General features: G+C 36.3%; 1 protein-coding gene and 1 non-coding gene across 3 annotated transcripts in view; one reads left to right on the forward strand and one right to left on the reverse strand.

Moving 5' to 3' along the window:
- Positions 1 to 3,404: 3,404 nt before the first annotated feature.
- Mlc-c (Myosin light chain cytoplasmic) overlaps positions 3,405 to 15,428 on the reverse strand; it is a 63,367-nt gene continuing 51,343 nt past the window's right edge. For both annotated transcript variants that reach the window (XM_067147210.2, XM_067147209.2), the window contains one exon: positions 3,405 to 6,765. In XM_067147210.2, coding sequence (XP_067003311.1) covers positions 6,659 to 6,765 — 107 coding nt within the window. In that variant the 3' untranslated portion in view covers positions 3,405 to 6,658. The remainder of the gene's footprint in view (positions 6,766 to 15,428) is intronic.
- Positions 9,948 to 10,054, forward strand: LOC136875162 (U6 spliceosomal RNA). Its single transcript, XR_011018368.1, has one exon. It is a non-coding gene; the product is annotated as a U6 spliceosomal RNA (small nuclear RNA).

A 15,428-nucleotide genomic window follows, 5' to 3' on the forward strand; every position in this document is an offset into this window, starting at 1 on the left:
TGTAATCTGTAGGGCTTCGGGCTGAGCAGCGGTCGCTTGGTAGGCCAAGGCCTTTCAAGGGCTGTAGTGCCATGGGGTTTGGTTTGAAGGTTGACTGAAAGGTGGTTGGAGTTTGGACTAAGAGTGATTAGAGTTATTGTTAAGAAGCAAGTTAATGGTGGAATTGTATTGTTATTTGTAAGAGGATGATTTGGTGGTATGTGAGAGTGATTAATTATTGAGTTTGGTGATATAATGAAGGGTGGCTGTAAGGTGGTTGGTATTTGGTCTGTGAGTGAGTAGAGGCACTGTTAAGAAGCTAAATTAGGTAGGTGGTGGAGTGTGTTTGTTCATTGTATTTGAGCACAGAGTGAGTTATTTAATGTGTAATTAAATGTGGAGTTTGGATTATTGCGGCTTGGAAGTGTTTCCATTTGCTAATAGCGATAAATTTATTTAAATGGTAAGAAGTTGGAGGATGAGGTCATAGGTAGTAATCAGAGGTAACTTGAAAGTAGAGCAGTGAACAAGGAGGAATCAGTAAAAAAATAATAATAATAGAGGTCACAGACTCAGCAGATGACAACGCTGAGGTTGGTCAGCAAGTTGTAACAGATCGTGAGTGAATATGTAGGAGTGGAATGTATTATGACTTGCTGTGTCAGCAACAGATAGGGAATCTGCCACCTGAGTGACTACCCTAAATGCAGATTAGTGGTGATTCATTTCCTTTGATTGGAAACCACAGAAAACCCATCTTCAGAGCTGTTGACAGTGGGGTTCAAACCCACTATATCCCGAACGCAAGCGGACAGCTGCATGACCCAAACCATCCAACCACTCATTCAGTTTTAGACTAGGTACAATACTGGATTTATGTATATATATTGCCAAATGCATATTCATATTTACTGTACAGGTACTCTTTGACCACGAACCAATTCACTTCTCTTTTTTTTTCTGCTTTTTTTTTAAAGCAATAAGAAGTTAAATATAGCTGTGCTCTACTTGGTTCAACTTCTAAGGTTACCCCTCATCCAGACAACAGATTTAGTACAGACTACAGTTCATGTTCACCTTCAACTAGAACCAATGTTAGTAGATTATTGTGCAATCTTTATTACACTAGTGATTACAAGCAAGAAGTAAGACATTAATACTTCACTACCATACACCTTCCATCAAAATCCATGTAATGAAAGTGGATTAGTATGTGTACTCTTGGGGCACAACATTAAACTTGGGTGAGACTATCAGATGGCAGAGATAACCCGAAGAAACAGCTTGACTTGGGTGGCATTTGATTAACTCTGCTACTCCTTCCAAGGAAGATTCCCAATAAGCCTCAAGAGAAAGTCTTACAACACATTTGCTCTACTCATTGCAACAGGCTTGAAATTGTGATTCTCACCGTGAAGAGCACAAATAGCTCTAGGTCTGCCAGCAAGTGATGGAGTGGGTGATGCTCGGTGTCAGCTTATGGATACAAGTCATTAATCTCATATTTGGTCCGTATTGACGACAGTGATTACATATAATTTTAAAAAATATTTGTTTAATGTCAACCTAGTCAATACTTACAATTACCACTATTGTGGTTAAATGATCATAAATAATTGAAAAATTGTGAACATGTTTCGCCCTTCTTAACGGGCATCATCAGCACTATGAACAACTTTAAAAATAATAGTTACATTTAAGACTGTCTTACAATAATCAATCATATAAGATTGGAATAAAATGTGACATTAAAAGTTGTTTTTTGATACCATTATTAAAAAGTTATAAGTAAATCTTATAAACAACAAGTTAAAACAATTGTAGGTCAATCTCATAATCTAGTCTAAAAAATATATATGTTAATGTTGGTAGGAAGATTGTCAAACGGCATTCGTCTGAAATTGAAATGGATCCATTTTCTTTAACATTTGGTGAAGGTCCATATTAAGTTGTATTCATCAGCAAGTAGAAATTCGAAGAACAAAATATATACAAAACAAGGGCTCTAATTAATCATGTAGTAGAAGATTAGGTCAGGGATGATCATGGTAATTCTTCTTGAGTTAAATTGGTTATGTAACCACTCGAATAAGAATACGTTGAATTAAAAATACACGTCGTAAATTCACGACAATGCACTGGATTGAAGATATTTATCAATATAATTGTAGTATCCCTTCTGTTGTGTAAATTTTCAATGATTAGAATGTTGGATAGATCGAATGCCGTAGAGTGTCTAACTTGTTCTGTTGCTAGCGGTAATCTGGCAGTAGTCAGCTTATGGAACCGAATACAGAATGTGGACACCAGTCATGGACGGGGTGGAACAAGAGATGTGATTAAAGTGACAGTGGACGGGTTTTGTGACAAGTTTCCCCTAGTGGATTGAAACTCTTATGCAGCACATATCCCAGGAGTGCCAGCTTACCTCAAGCAAGATGCAGAGATGCCAAACTTCCAAGGTGGCTGTATGTTGTGGCATGGTCTGCTGCAGATAAGAGATGGTGATGTTCAACCAAAGTATGTGTGAAATAACATTTAAGTCAGTATATCACTAGTAAAGTCACTTTCTACAGTTAAAAAGAAGAATACTATGAAAGTATCTTGCATTGTTCTTCAACACATCCATACTCTACAGGTTTTTTTTACATTTCACATGGTATGGACAGCCATTGTGCCCTCCATATTAAAAAATCACTTGTATGTTTCACAAAACACGTGCTTCAGTGAAATTTTCAATGGTCCTAAGCATAAAAATTAATCCAAATTCTGCTTTCAGTAAAACTGCTTTGTTGCAGATCATTTTTGTAAAATCACTCTGCTCCTCATTTTTTTTTTTTTTTTTTTAAATATTTACATGACATTTTATTTTACTTGAAATTGTTCTTCACTTCACCAAAATAAATTCTTGTACTCACGACATAAATTTGCAACAAAAGTAGGCAACAGAAGTAATGAGAAGCGCCGGCAATTCATTAAAACATCACAGGTAACGGAACACAAACTGAGCACATATGCTGGGAATTTACATTCAGTAAAGATGTTACACTCACTGTTAAAGGTTGTAGACAAATGTTGCTATCTTGTACAGTGAGTCTCTAACATACAAAAATATTATATGAGTCGATGACCTTAGATTTAGATGTTAGGCCCCTTTAAACAACAAGCATTATCACTATCTTCAAACTATTCTTTTTCATGTTTGCAGGAGAAATGGAGAATTTATAAAGAACATTTTGATTCTGTAAAATCCATAATAATAAGTACCGATTCTGTACTGCTGAAGCACATGTGAGAAAACCGTAGAAACTAAGGGAAATTTGTAACAGTTATCACTGAAGATGACATCCAGTGCCACATGGGGAGAAACCAGATGCAAGATGTGCTCTTCACATATGAGAAGGAAATAAGAACATACAATCTGATTACGTACATGAACAGTTTATTGTGTTCATTATCACATTTGGATTTGCAATGCAAATAAGGCATACGATTTATCAATTTATCTTAATAAATAATAGAACACAGGACACAGGAATGTCTTGACTCATAAAATCAGTTAGTTATTTCATAATAAATTAAATACATTAGCCTACATAAGAATAACAATATATAGTACAAAATATAAAAGAAATACAAGTAGCACAGAATGAACCCAACTTCCTCAGAATAGCAAGAATATACTTTCTTCACCTACACACCTATTAAATGCTAAAGGACTAATTGCAAGAACAAGTAATCAAAGCAGATATACATATTAGCAAGAATGAGAGAAAATGTTTCAACCCTTCCATGTAATAGGCATAGTCCTCCTATAACAATATACAGTCATAGGAAAAAGTATACGTACACCTTAAAAGTTAAGGAATGTTATCGTTTGTAGTTGACGCATTGTCCATAGACTGCTAGAAATTTCACTACTGTTCTATATTTCGGTATTCCGCGAAACATGAGTATGAATACGTACTGGAAATAACAACAGTACTTGAGAAATGTTCGTTTTAACAAACATATCATCCAATAAGTTTGAAATATAGATGCATAAAAAGTATTCGTACAGGTGGTTTGTCTTCACATCAAAGTCCTTGATGGCATCCCTTGCAACGCAGGTAAGCAGTAAAGGTCACGTCTTGTACCAAGCCAGTTGTGCTTCAGTCGTTGTGAACAACAAGTGATGCAGTCAATCTGTAAGATGGGCCGAAAAAATGAAAGAAACAACAGAAGAAGAGAGAAGAATTGTAATCCAGGCTCATAATTCCTGTAAATCGCTCTCGGAAATATCGAAACTTGTGAAGAGACAAAGATCTACAATTCAGGGAATTATTGACAGCTATGGTGAGAGAAAATCTTTCAAAAATGAACGTAGATGTGGACGTCCATGCAAACTAGACGATCGAACTAGAAGACTAATCCTCAGGAAAGTTACGAAAAATCCTAGAATCAGTGCTGCAAAACTGACGTCTGAGCTAGGAAAGGATTTAAAACGTAATATCTGTGCTTCCACAATTCAAAAGTTTTTATATACGAATGGGTATCATTGTAGAAATGCCAGGCGAAAACCTTAAATTACTTCAGCAAATAGAAAGAAACGACTACAATATGCTACAGGCTATAAACATGCGTCTCTAAAATTCTGGGATCGAGTTATATTTACGGATGGAAGTAAATTCACTGTTTTTCAAGAACATGGCAAAAAGGTGTGGAGGAAAACGAACACAGAACTCGAAGAAAAAATCTGGTTCCTTCAGTGAAGCATGGTGGAGGTTGTTTAATGGTTTGGGGTTGCATGAGCTCAGCTGGAGTAGGTTCCTTAGAATTCATAGATGGAAAGATGGACCGTAAATACTATATTGAAATTTTGAAGAAAAATCTAGCATCTAGTGCCGAAAAAATGGGACTTCTGGGTAATTATGTATTTATGCAGGGTAATGATCCAAAGCATACGGCCCTTGATACACGATTGTGGATTTTATACAACACACCCAAATATGTGGTAACACCCCCCCAATCCCCGGATCTGAATCCGATTGAACATGTGTGGGCTTATCTTAAAGAGAGACTGAGCACAAGAAATATTTCATCAAAAACAGCTTTGAAAATGGCTCTTTTGGAAGAATGGGGTAAGATTGAGCCCACCTTCACCTCCAAGCTAGTTCATTCAATGCCTAGGCAGCTTGAGGCCATTGTAAAATTGAAAGGATTGCCAACAAAATACTAAATATGTACTAAAATCAGTGGCGAATGAAAGTAAAACCGGACTGTACGAATACTTTTTATGAGTATGAAATCATGGTATTTTCAGTTATTTATCTATTATAGACAGAGACATGTATCAATTTTATGTTTTGTGATGTATATACCTTTACATAGTGTACAGAAAGCTAACCTATTGATGTTATAAAATGTACATGACAATAAGTGTACTAAGTAAAGTATTTTTGTTTCAGTATTAAGTGTACGAATACTTTTTACTATGACTGTAGGTCACAATAAGTCTGTACATATCACTGAAGAAGTAAGAAATAATGTACATTTTCTTAGTACAACTGTTGTGGAGAATTCCAGAAAATATTCATGTTTTGAAGCTACATGCCTTTACACGCTTTCTTCAGTTATGAATGCTATAGATGTCATCAATTAATGTGATTTATACTGATGAATAAATCAAATATACACGGAGCTTGTTCTGTTAAAGTCCATTAAAGGGTCACTTAACAGGGAGGACTACGTAGCATTAATAATGAAGTCACATGGTAAGAACAGTTATCCTCTGCAACTACAGATAAGTGAAATGGGATTCCATAGCATGAATTTTAAGATAGAAGTTCTGAATTAATGGTGGAGTATGCTTCCCAAAGTTTCATATTTTCTCTTTCAATTATCTGAAGGCAGATTTCTCACATTTCCTTTCAGTCCATGACAAAAAAAGAAAAAGAAAACAAAAAGGTTTGTTTTATTTTTACATAATAGGAAGTGTTCTTTTCTTTGAACAAGTATGAGAAGTCTTATCTTTTTTTTTTTGTTACTACAAACTGTATGTTCAGTCCTCAGACCGTAGGCTGGTTGGATCCTCAATAGCTTCACCATTAGCTGTCATAAATGGCCTAGGCATCACTGAGGAAGCATACTCAGGAAATGAAGAGTGAGCAGCTGATTAGAACTAAAGCTGATAAAAATGTTCATTAACTAAAATGAAATTAGTTCTGTTTACACTGCAAGAAATATACACAAATCTAATACAAGCTATATCTCCACTTTGCAAGAGAAATGGTGCTATTAGTGATAGAAACAAATTTAAAAAAATATAAAATTTCCTCAAAACCTTGAGGCATAAAAAGCATTTCCCAACGACATATAAAAGGCTTTCTGAGGAAGTTAAGGATGTTTGCAACACCCATCCATACCGACAGAAAAAAAGAGGCCCTAATACTTTACAACTGCCATCTCATTCACATACTTTCACAATTATAAGGGGAATAATTTATAGAATATTTCTCAGGAAAATATAATGCCTTTTCTAAATGGAATCATTTACATTAGGAGTACAAAACTGTAATACATGTTTAAGTTTCTCTTCAGTTCATTTGATCTGTTAGTTCTTTTTAAATTTCTACAGAGGAAGCACCATTGCTTATCAAAAATACTTGTATGTATTTCTGTACAAATGATATGTAAACAATTAGCCACACATCACATTACGAACAAATTCTTCATAGTTAACATTTCCTTGAGAGTCCTCTTGACCAGCCAGCAACTGTTCTACCTCTTCATCTGTCAGTTTCTCACCTGTATAAGAACAATAAAATGATTAATACACTTCACATATTAACAGCATATTAGATATTTGATCAAATATTTAAACGTTCATGACAGTAAGAACTAGGCAGCCATAAGCGCAGCAGCACATGACTGAACTCAACAAAATATTTTTTCAACCGTATTACTTCTTATATTCCCTATCCGTCCTCTCTTATTTTATTATTACAAGTTGTTTTACGTCGCACCGACACAAATAGGTTTTATGGTGACGATCTTCCTCTTTGACAGTCTTCAGATAACACGTTCCAAAAGTGAGAAAAACCACCAATTTTTATGGGTTTTTTTCAGGTTTAATGATATCTCTATGGCTTCCTATCATTCAAATGGGAATTTTATCATCCAACCAAGTCGTGATTATCAGATAACAAATGAGTAATCTGTAGCTCATGCCGTAAAACATTGGGTAACTTTTCTTTTTATTTGATATGACAGTACATGTACATCTTCATACTAAGTATTCTATACCTGCATACCATATACATTCCACACCATATTATCAATTAAATATTCTTTAAATCTTATTTAAACATAATAGTTTTATAATTTCCACTTCCTCATTTAATTTCTTTATAACAAAAATATGGTTAACTATGTAAGACACACAACATTGCCATTAATGACCGTACACCCTGCAAAAGGAAAGTAGACTGACCCAATGTCACTGAAGAATGTTGCGAGCCTACATAAAGTCATGAGCACTCAGTAGAAATATTCACTAGGTCTAGCAGTCGAAATGGATGTACAAAAAGAGCTTAGTGGAGTTGAAAGGGGGAAATTTATCATTGTCCTCTGATTCGCCATTTCATTCATTAAATTTCTGGCAAATTTCAGATAACACATTCGACAGAGAGATATGTAGTGGTGAAATGGAAACACCATGGATTTATAAGAAAACCCACCTTGAGCAGGAAAGTCAAAACAATTAACAGATAGGAACCGCCAATGCCTGTGATGTTTGGTGAAGTCAACCAGCAAGCTTCGTTAGAAACTGCATCACAGACTTTTGAATGACATACAGAAGAGACGTAAGTACACAATACCATTCACTGGGAAGTGTATGCACTTAGATTACGTGAGTGAGCTACAGTACATAAATTGAGGATCACTATACTTCATGCTTGCTGCCAATTATAGTGGTACAAAACAAGTTGCCTGTGGACTCTGCAGAACAATAGAAGAGCACGAGTCATGAATTATGCTGCACGCTGATACATTTTTATGAACATATATGGAAATGGCGAATGCCAGATAGGCATTACTTACTGGAATGGACTGTTCCCACTGAGAAATTTGGCAGAGGAGGCATTATGGTGCAAGCCTGTTTTTCATGGTTCAGTCTTGGTCCACTAGTTTTAGTTCCATGAATATGGAAGCCTATCAGGCAATACTGTTCATTTCTATACTACTCACCCAACGGCAACAATTTGGAAACGGTCCTTTTTATTTTCAACATGACAATGCACCTATTCATAAAGCGAAGGCCACAAGAGGTGTTTATCAAAATGAGAGTGAATAAAATTGAATGGTTGGCCCATAGCCTTGATCTAAACCCAACTTGGGTATCTTTGGTATGAGTTACAGCACTGGTTGACAGCCAGACCAGACCACCCCAAAACGGCTACAGAATTGCCTGTCATGTTGCGGGAGGAATGAAAGAAAATACCTGCAGACATCTACTGAAACTTAGGGGAAAGTCTTCCTAGAAAGTAGAGGCTGTGATAACGGCAAAGGGCAGACCTATGTTATACTTGAACTATAGCGACTCCAGTTAAGTCAGTATCTACAGGTGTCTGGTCATTAATGGTAATGTAAAGCATGTTGCAAGAGGGGATAAATAATTACCCAAAAATCTAGCTTAACATTTCTTTCAGTTAAATTATACATGATCTAGTAGCTGTGCATGTTAAATGCAGAATACTACCCTCATTTACACTAATAACATTTTTGTGTATGAAAGCATAAATCTATCAGCAAATACAGACACAGAAAACATTTAAAAACTGGCGTGATAAAACGAAAGGTAAGAAAAAAGGGGGGGGGGGGGGGGGCAGGAGAGGGTAACTGCATCCTTGGCATGCTATAAGAATCTTCAAGCACAAAGACAAGTTCTGATAAGAACATTCCTAAAGATTTATCTGTAAAATAAGAAACTATAATTTGATTTTCTAAATATCCTCTTAAGCACCTGTATTGTGTGGCCTGACTGGTAGTGGGGAAGAACCATTACCTGGTCACATCTTTCTCCCGGCACAGTATCAAATCAACTGCCGCTCAGTAACAATCACGGCCAATACGGACCGAGCAATAATATACAACAGGAACCCTATGTTGATAAATATAAATTAAGAGTAAAATATTTCCACCTTTTCAATACAAAATGTAATGTGGGTTACATTAAGGAAGAAACTTTTAAGCGCTACTTTCACTTTCAGTTTTTTAAGGACTTTAATCTCTTTGAATGACTTCTATTTACCATCTTTTTATATTGTTCACTGCGTGTGCATGGACTGTTTTCTCAGCACTACTACTACTGTTGATTTGCAGCTTTTAAAAATCTGCATCGTGTGATACATAATTCTCAAGAATCTTCATTAACCTTCAACTACATTTTTAAACATAATCTGAAATGTTGATCACCAATGAGACCTTATCTGCAATACATCTAACACAGCGCAGCGCAACTATCAGAACTTCATAAGGAGTGATATATACAAACCTCAAGAATATTCAATGCCCAAATTATTCTTCTTGAATTCTTCCTTCAACAGTTGAGAGCATCAATTTATGCATTATCCAAAACTTTTACAATTATTTTGACTTTTTAACATTTATAGTGTCAAACAACTGTGTTTACACGACTTTTTTACAATTTCTATGAACGATCAGATACTCTGTGCAACTCGCGATTTGGCTGATGACCTTAAAATAGGTCAAAACTAGTTCTAATTAAATGTTTCTTCCATAATGTAACCCACATTACTTGATTTTGTATTGAAAAGGTGGAAATATTTTGCTCAATTTTTAATTTAATTGTAATCGCAGTTCAATACGGACCATTCAAAATGAAATTAATTTCTTTTAACCCTATGTTTATGGCATTTAGTTTATCATTTCCATTAGGTATCAAGTATAATGATGTACTGTTTATGTACTCACTTTGGCGGTACACTACTAAAACTGGAACGATACAGAGATGATTAGCATGGCCCCTGTGCATTACATTATTTACTCAAACTATATGTCGCTACAAGATGTTGACCGGTTTACTTATTTTCTACCTCTTTACAGCTTTTAGGTAGCATCAATATAAAGAGATATCAGAGATTTCTTTTCATCTTTCCCCAAACTACCCCTTGAAACTAATGAAATGATATACAAGAGTATACTGCAGTTCCCATTTTCCTTAACTCAAATACTAAGGTTAGCAGAATCACATTCAACAATTTGTATACAACTGGGGAATGTTTTTCCTAACACTAAATGCTTCTATGAAATTTTCTACAGGAACTCTCCGTGCGTTCAAGTTTCCCTATGGGAGAACTAAACACTCCTCCCTTCATACCTTTCCATCAATGTTGTTCCCATTCTTGTACCTCCTGTAACTGTCTGTATGATATCCAATTTAAAGTTGTATTCTTTGTTCATAACTTTCATGTACTAACCACATAATGCCTCCAAGATTTAGAAGCTATAAATTAAACTAATCACTCTTACTACACTCCATAAACAATGCTAGACAGACGTTCTCAGCACAATCATGTGGTGAAGAATGGACATGTCAGAGGGTGGGAAAACAACAGCCTCACAATAAATGTGCGCCTAAATCTCATGCAGGACACTTTCAAGAAAATCTAGCCATAGATGGTACATATTAGACAAGAGTACAGAAAAAATGTCATCTGTTTCTGAAATTTTCAGTAATGTACATTAATTTGTATTCTCAAAATTAACAGTACTTTATGCCTACAGAGGGAATACAGCCACTATGAATACAAGAACATATGTGATCATTTAGTTCCTTGCTGTAAGAAGTGACACGGATAGTATTAACCTTACATTGCATCAAAAGTACTGATGTAAATAGTTTCTATTTAAATTGTGCAGTCTCACTGTATATGTCAAGCTACTGAGAGTTGCCATTCAGGACAAACTTAGTGAGAAAGAAGGAAATCCTGATATATATGACAAAAGGCAACAAGAAAATGTCAATAGTTGCAGACACACTTTCAAGAAAATTGCAGCATTCTGAACCACATATGATTTTCAGATGAGGCACTATTTCACCTGTTAGGGTGGATTAATTCTCAAAATTCCTATATTTGAGCAAGCAAAAATCATCAGGCAATATATGAAGGGTACCTTCGGAGGAGTATTATCACCAACATTATGGTGTCTGGTAGTGGATGAAATACTTACCAGGTTAAATGTTGGAGGAATTTATGCCCAAGGTTATGCAGATGACATTAGCCTGATGGCGGTGGGAAATTTCCCCAGTACGGTTTCAGAGCTCGTACAGAGCTCCCTACGTAGGGTGGAAAGATGGTGCCACTTGTCGGTTAATCCCGACAATTGCAAGTAATCAGCTTCATTTTCCGTATCAAAATCTAATCACTAAATTTTACACTATTGAGATTCTTCCACCGTTTTGATACTTTATTTTGCCTTTTGGCAAATTTTTTATTTATATGTCAACAGTACATGTTTCGTTCCTTATTTAGGAACATCCTCAGCTGTTATAGTGGCTTAGGTGAATGGTTAAGATTTTAAACACATAGATTTACAAATACATTGATTCACTTAAAAACTAAATACGAATTAAGATAGATGATATTAAAAACAATGTGGGGTTAGTGTGTTACTGGTATGAGAGCAGATGATTACGTGGTTGATTGACTTAAAACTATGTCTATTTATTAGAATAGTTGTTCAAAAAAAATTTCACTTTGTTACATAAAAAGTTTGTATGCAATTAAAAATTTTTTAAAAAATGTTTAACTTCATAACATTGTTCGAATTGTTGAAAGTTTTTCTTCCTTTCCTTCCAGGTAAGTTGTTGTATGTTGTGTGCTTGCTTATAGTGCTTTTGATTGAGTCTAATGTGGAAACTTTGGAGCTGATTGCTGATCTATTAATGTGAAGGGAGCCTCGTTTCAAATTTCTGAAATGAAATAAAATACTGAATTTGAAGAGTAAGCTTTGCTGTTTTCGTTTTTGGACTTAGCATTTTTTACAGATGTTAATTTGTTGTTAAGGGTTTCCTGTTTTCTACATAAAATGATATCCATTTTTTCGTGGATGTATCTTTGAAACGAATCCCACTCTTCAAATTCAGTAATCGAATTGGAAGATTACCCTTTGCCAGTTAAGAACATTTCCAAGGTTGATCTTACCAAGGAGGAAATGAAAACCCTAAGTCAAAGCCCCAATTTCAATTGGACAAGTAGGAATAAAGAAAAAGAACTAATAACCACCATTGCAGAAGTAGAAACGGTAATACAAAAACTCCCTAACGAAATTCAGAATGACGTCAGACACGAGGTAAAAAAGAAAATTCCGAACTTAATAACAGGTTTAAAAGTTTCTCATAATAGAAATAAATCCACTTCAAGCTTGTCACATAAAATAAAACAAGAATAAATAGTAATTACCAAAGCGGACAAGGGAGGGACAATAGTAGTTTTAGATAAAGAAGAATACATCAAAAAAACAGAAACTTTCAACAATAGCACTTTTTCGGAAATAGAACGAGACCCTACAACTAAAACTCGGAAGGAGTTAAAAACACTATTAAGAAACGCAACTTTTATTTTGAATGAACAGGACGTCCAAAAATTGATAAACATGAATCCTGGCCTTCCAACAGCAAAAGCTTTACCCAAGTTACATAAAGAAGGAATCGCCATGAAACCAACAAACTTCCGCAACAGTCCTACTTATAAAACATCGCAATACGTACACACTTTCCTAACCAAACATTACGTTTTTCACAACAAGACACCAATAAAAAATTCCATAGATTTTTGCAAAGTACTCAAAAACTTTAAGTTAACACCACATCAAGTAACATGTTTCTTCGATATCAAGGACATGTACACAAACATTCCAGTGGACGAAACAATAAAAATTATCAGAAAGAATCTCATAGAACATAATCAACTCGGCATTCCAGAAGTAGAGGATTTCATTAACATACTCAAATTCATTACGAAACACAACTACTTCACTTTCAATAACAAAATATATAAACAAGAAGGCCTCCCAATGGGTGCTCCTGCTTCAGGCATTTTAGCCAATATTTATCTTGACTACCTAGAACATACCAAAATAATAGGACAAATAGAAGGTCTTAATTTATGGATACGCTTCGTAGACATTTTTGCCGTAATAGATCAAAAAGAGAATAACAGTGACTATCCTCAATAAATTAAATACACTTGATTCCAGAATAAAGTTCACACTAGAAAAAGAAAAAGAAAACTCAATAAATTTTTTAGACATAAATGTAACACGAATGGTTCATGTTTGTGGATTACTGTAGTCACGTCCTAGTTCGTGAACCATGGGCAACGGCTGAGTGGCCTAGTAAGTGGTCCTGAGAGTCGGGATACCAGTTGCTATGGAATGGGAGTGGGCATCTCGGACATATTCTGAGTCGTGGCCCTCCTTGTGCTCAGGCGGCTAGGACTATACAATTCACCAGTGGTCCATAACCCGTTAGAGGAGAGATCCTCACTTGGACTATGTGCAAGTAGGGCAGCATCCTGCTTCATGAATTAACCGAGCTCAGAACACTTTAAGCAAGCCTCGGACCTATGGGAGTAATGGAGTCCCACTCCCATTTGACAGGCGAGGGACTCCTTGGAAACAACTTGGTGAACGATATGGAATTCGATGGGGAGCTATCAATATTAATGGGGCTTATGGAAGAAAGAAGGTAGAACTGGCTGAGTCAGCAAAGAGAATGCATCTGGATGTGCTAGGAGTAAGTGATATTCGGGTAAGGGGAGATAATGAGGAAGAGATAGGAGATTATAAAGTGTACTTGACGGGTGTTAGAAAGGGAAGGGCAGAGTCTGGGGTAGGGCTCTTTATCAGGAATGCCATTGCACGCAACATAGTTTCTGTTAGGCACGTAAATGAGCGAATGATGTGGGTAGATTTGTCAGTGGGAGGAATTAGGACAAGAATTGTGTCCGTGTATTCACCATGTGAGGGTGCAGATAAGGATGAAGTTGACAAGTTTTATGAAGCATTGAGTGACATTGTGGTCAGGGTGAACAGCAAGGATAGAATAGTGCTAATGGGCGATTTCAATGCGAGAGTTGGGAATAGAACTGAAGGATACGAAAGAGTGATTGGTAAATGTGGGGAAGATATGGAAGCTAATAGGAATGGGAAGCGTTTGCTGGACTTCTGTGCTAGTATGGGTTTAGCTGTTACGAATACTTTCTTCAAGCATAAGGCTATTCACCGCTACACATGGGAGGCTAGGGGCACCAGATCCATAATAGACTATATCTTAACGGACTTTTAATTCAGGAAATCTGTTAGGAATGTACGAGTTTTTCGCGGATTTTTCGATGATACAGACCACTATCTGATCTGTAGTGAACTAAGTATCTCTAGGCCTAGGGTAGAGAAAGTGAAATCTGTCTGCAAACTAATAAGAGTAGAAAATCTCCAGGACGAGGAAATTAGGCAGAAGTACATGGATATGATTAGTGAGAAGTTTCGAACAGTAGACAGTAAGCAGGTTCAGGATATAGAAAGTGAATGGGTGGCATACAGGGATGCTGTAGTAGAAACAGCAAGGGAATGCCTAGGAACAACTGTGTGTAAAGACGGGAAAAGGCGAACATCTTGGTAGAATGATGAAGTGAGAGCAGCTTGTAAACGTAAAAAGAAGGCTTATCAGATATGGCTCCAAACAAGGGCCGAGGCAGACAGGGATTGGTATGTAGATGAAAGAAACAGAGCGAAACAAATAGTTGTTGAATCCAAAAAGAAGTCATGGGAAGATTTTGGTAATAACCTGGAAAGGCTAGGTCAAGCAGCAGGGAAACCTTTCTGGACAGTAATAAAGAATCTTAGGAAGGGAGGGAAAAAGGAAATGAACAGTGTTTTGAGTAATTCAGGTGAACTCATAATAGATCCCAGGGAATCACTGGAGAGGTGGAGGGAATATTTTGAACATCTTCTCAATGTAAAAGGAAATCATCATGGTGGTGTTGTGAACAGCCAAGCTCATGGGGAGGAGGAAAATGATGTTGGTGAAATTATGCTTGAGGAAGTGGAAAGGATAGTAAATAAACTCCATTGTCATAAGGCAGCAGGAATAGATGAAATTAGACCTGAAATGGTTAAGTATAGTGGGAAGGCAGGGATGAAATGGCTTCATAGAGTAGTAAAATTAGCGTGGAGTGTTGGTAAGGTACCTTCAGACTGGACAAAAGCAGTAATTGCACCTATCTATAAGCAAGGGAACAGGAAGGATTGCAACAACTATCGAGGTATCTCATTGATTAGTATACCAGGCAAAGTATTCACTGGCATCTTAGAAGGGAGGGTGCGATCAGTCGTTGAGAGGAAATTGGATGAAAACCAGTGTGGTTTCAGACCACAGAGAGGCT

This window comes from Anabrus simplex, chromosome 5 (genome assembly GCF_040414725.1).
Source record: "Anabrus simplex isolate iqAnaSimp1 chromosome 5, ASM4041472v1, whole genome shotgun sequence".
NCBI lineage: Eukaryota > Metazoa > Arthropoda > Insecta > Orthoptera > Tettigoniidae > Anabrus > Anabrus simplex.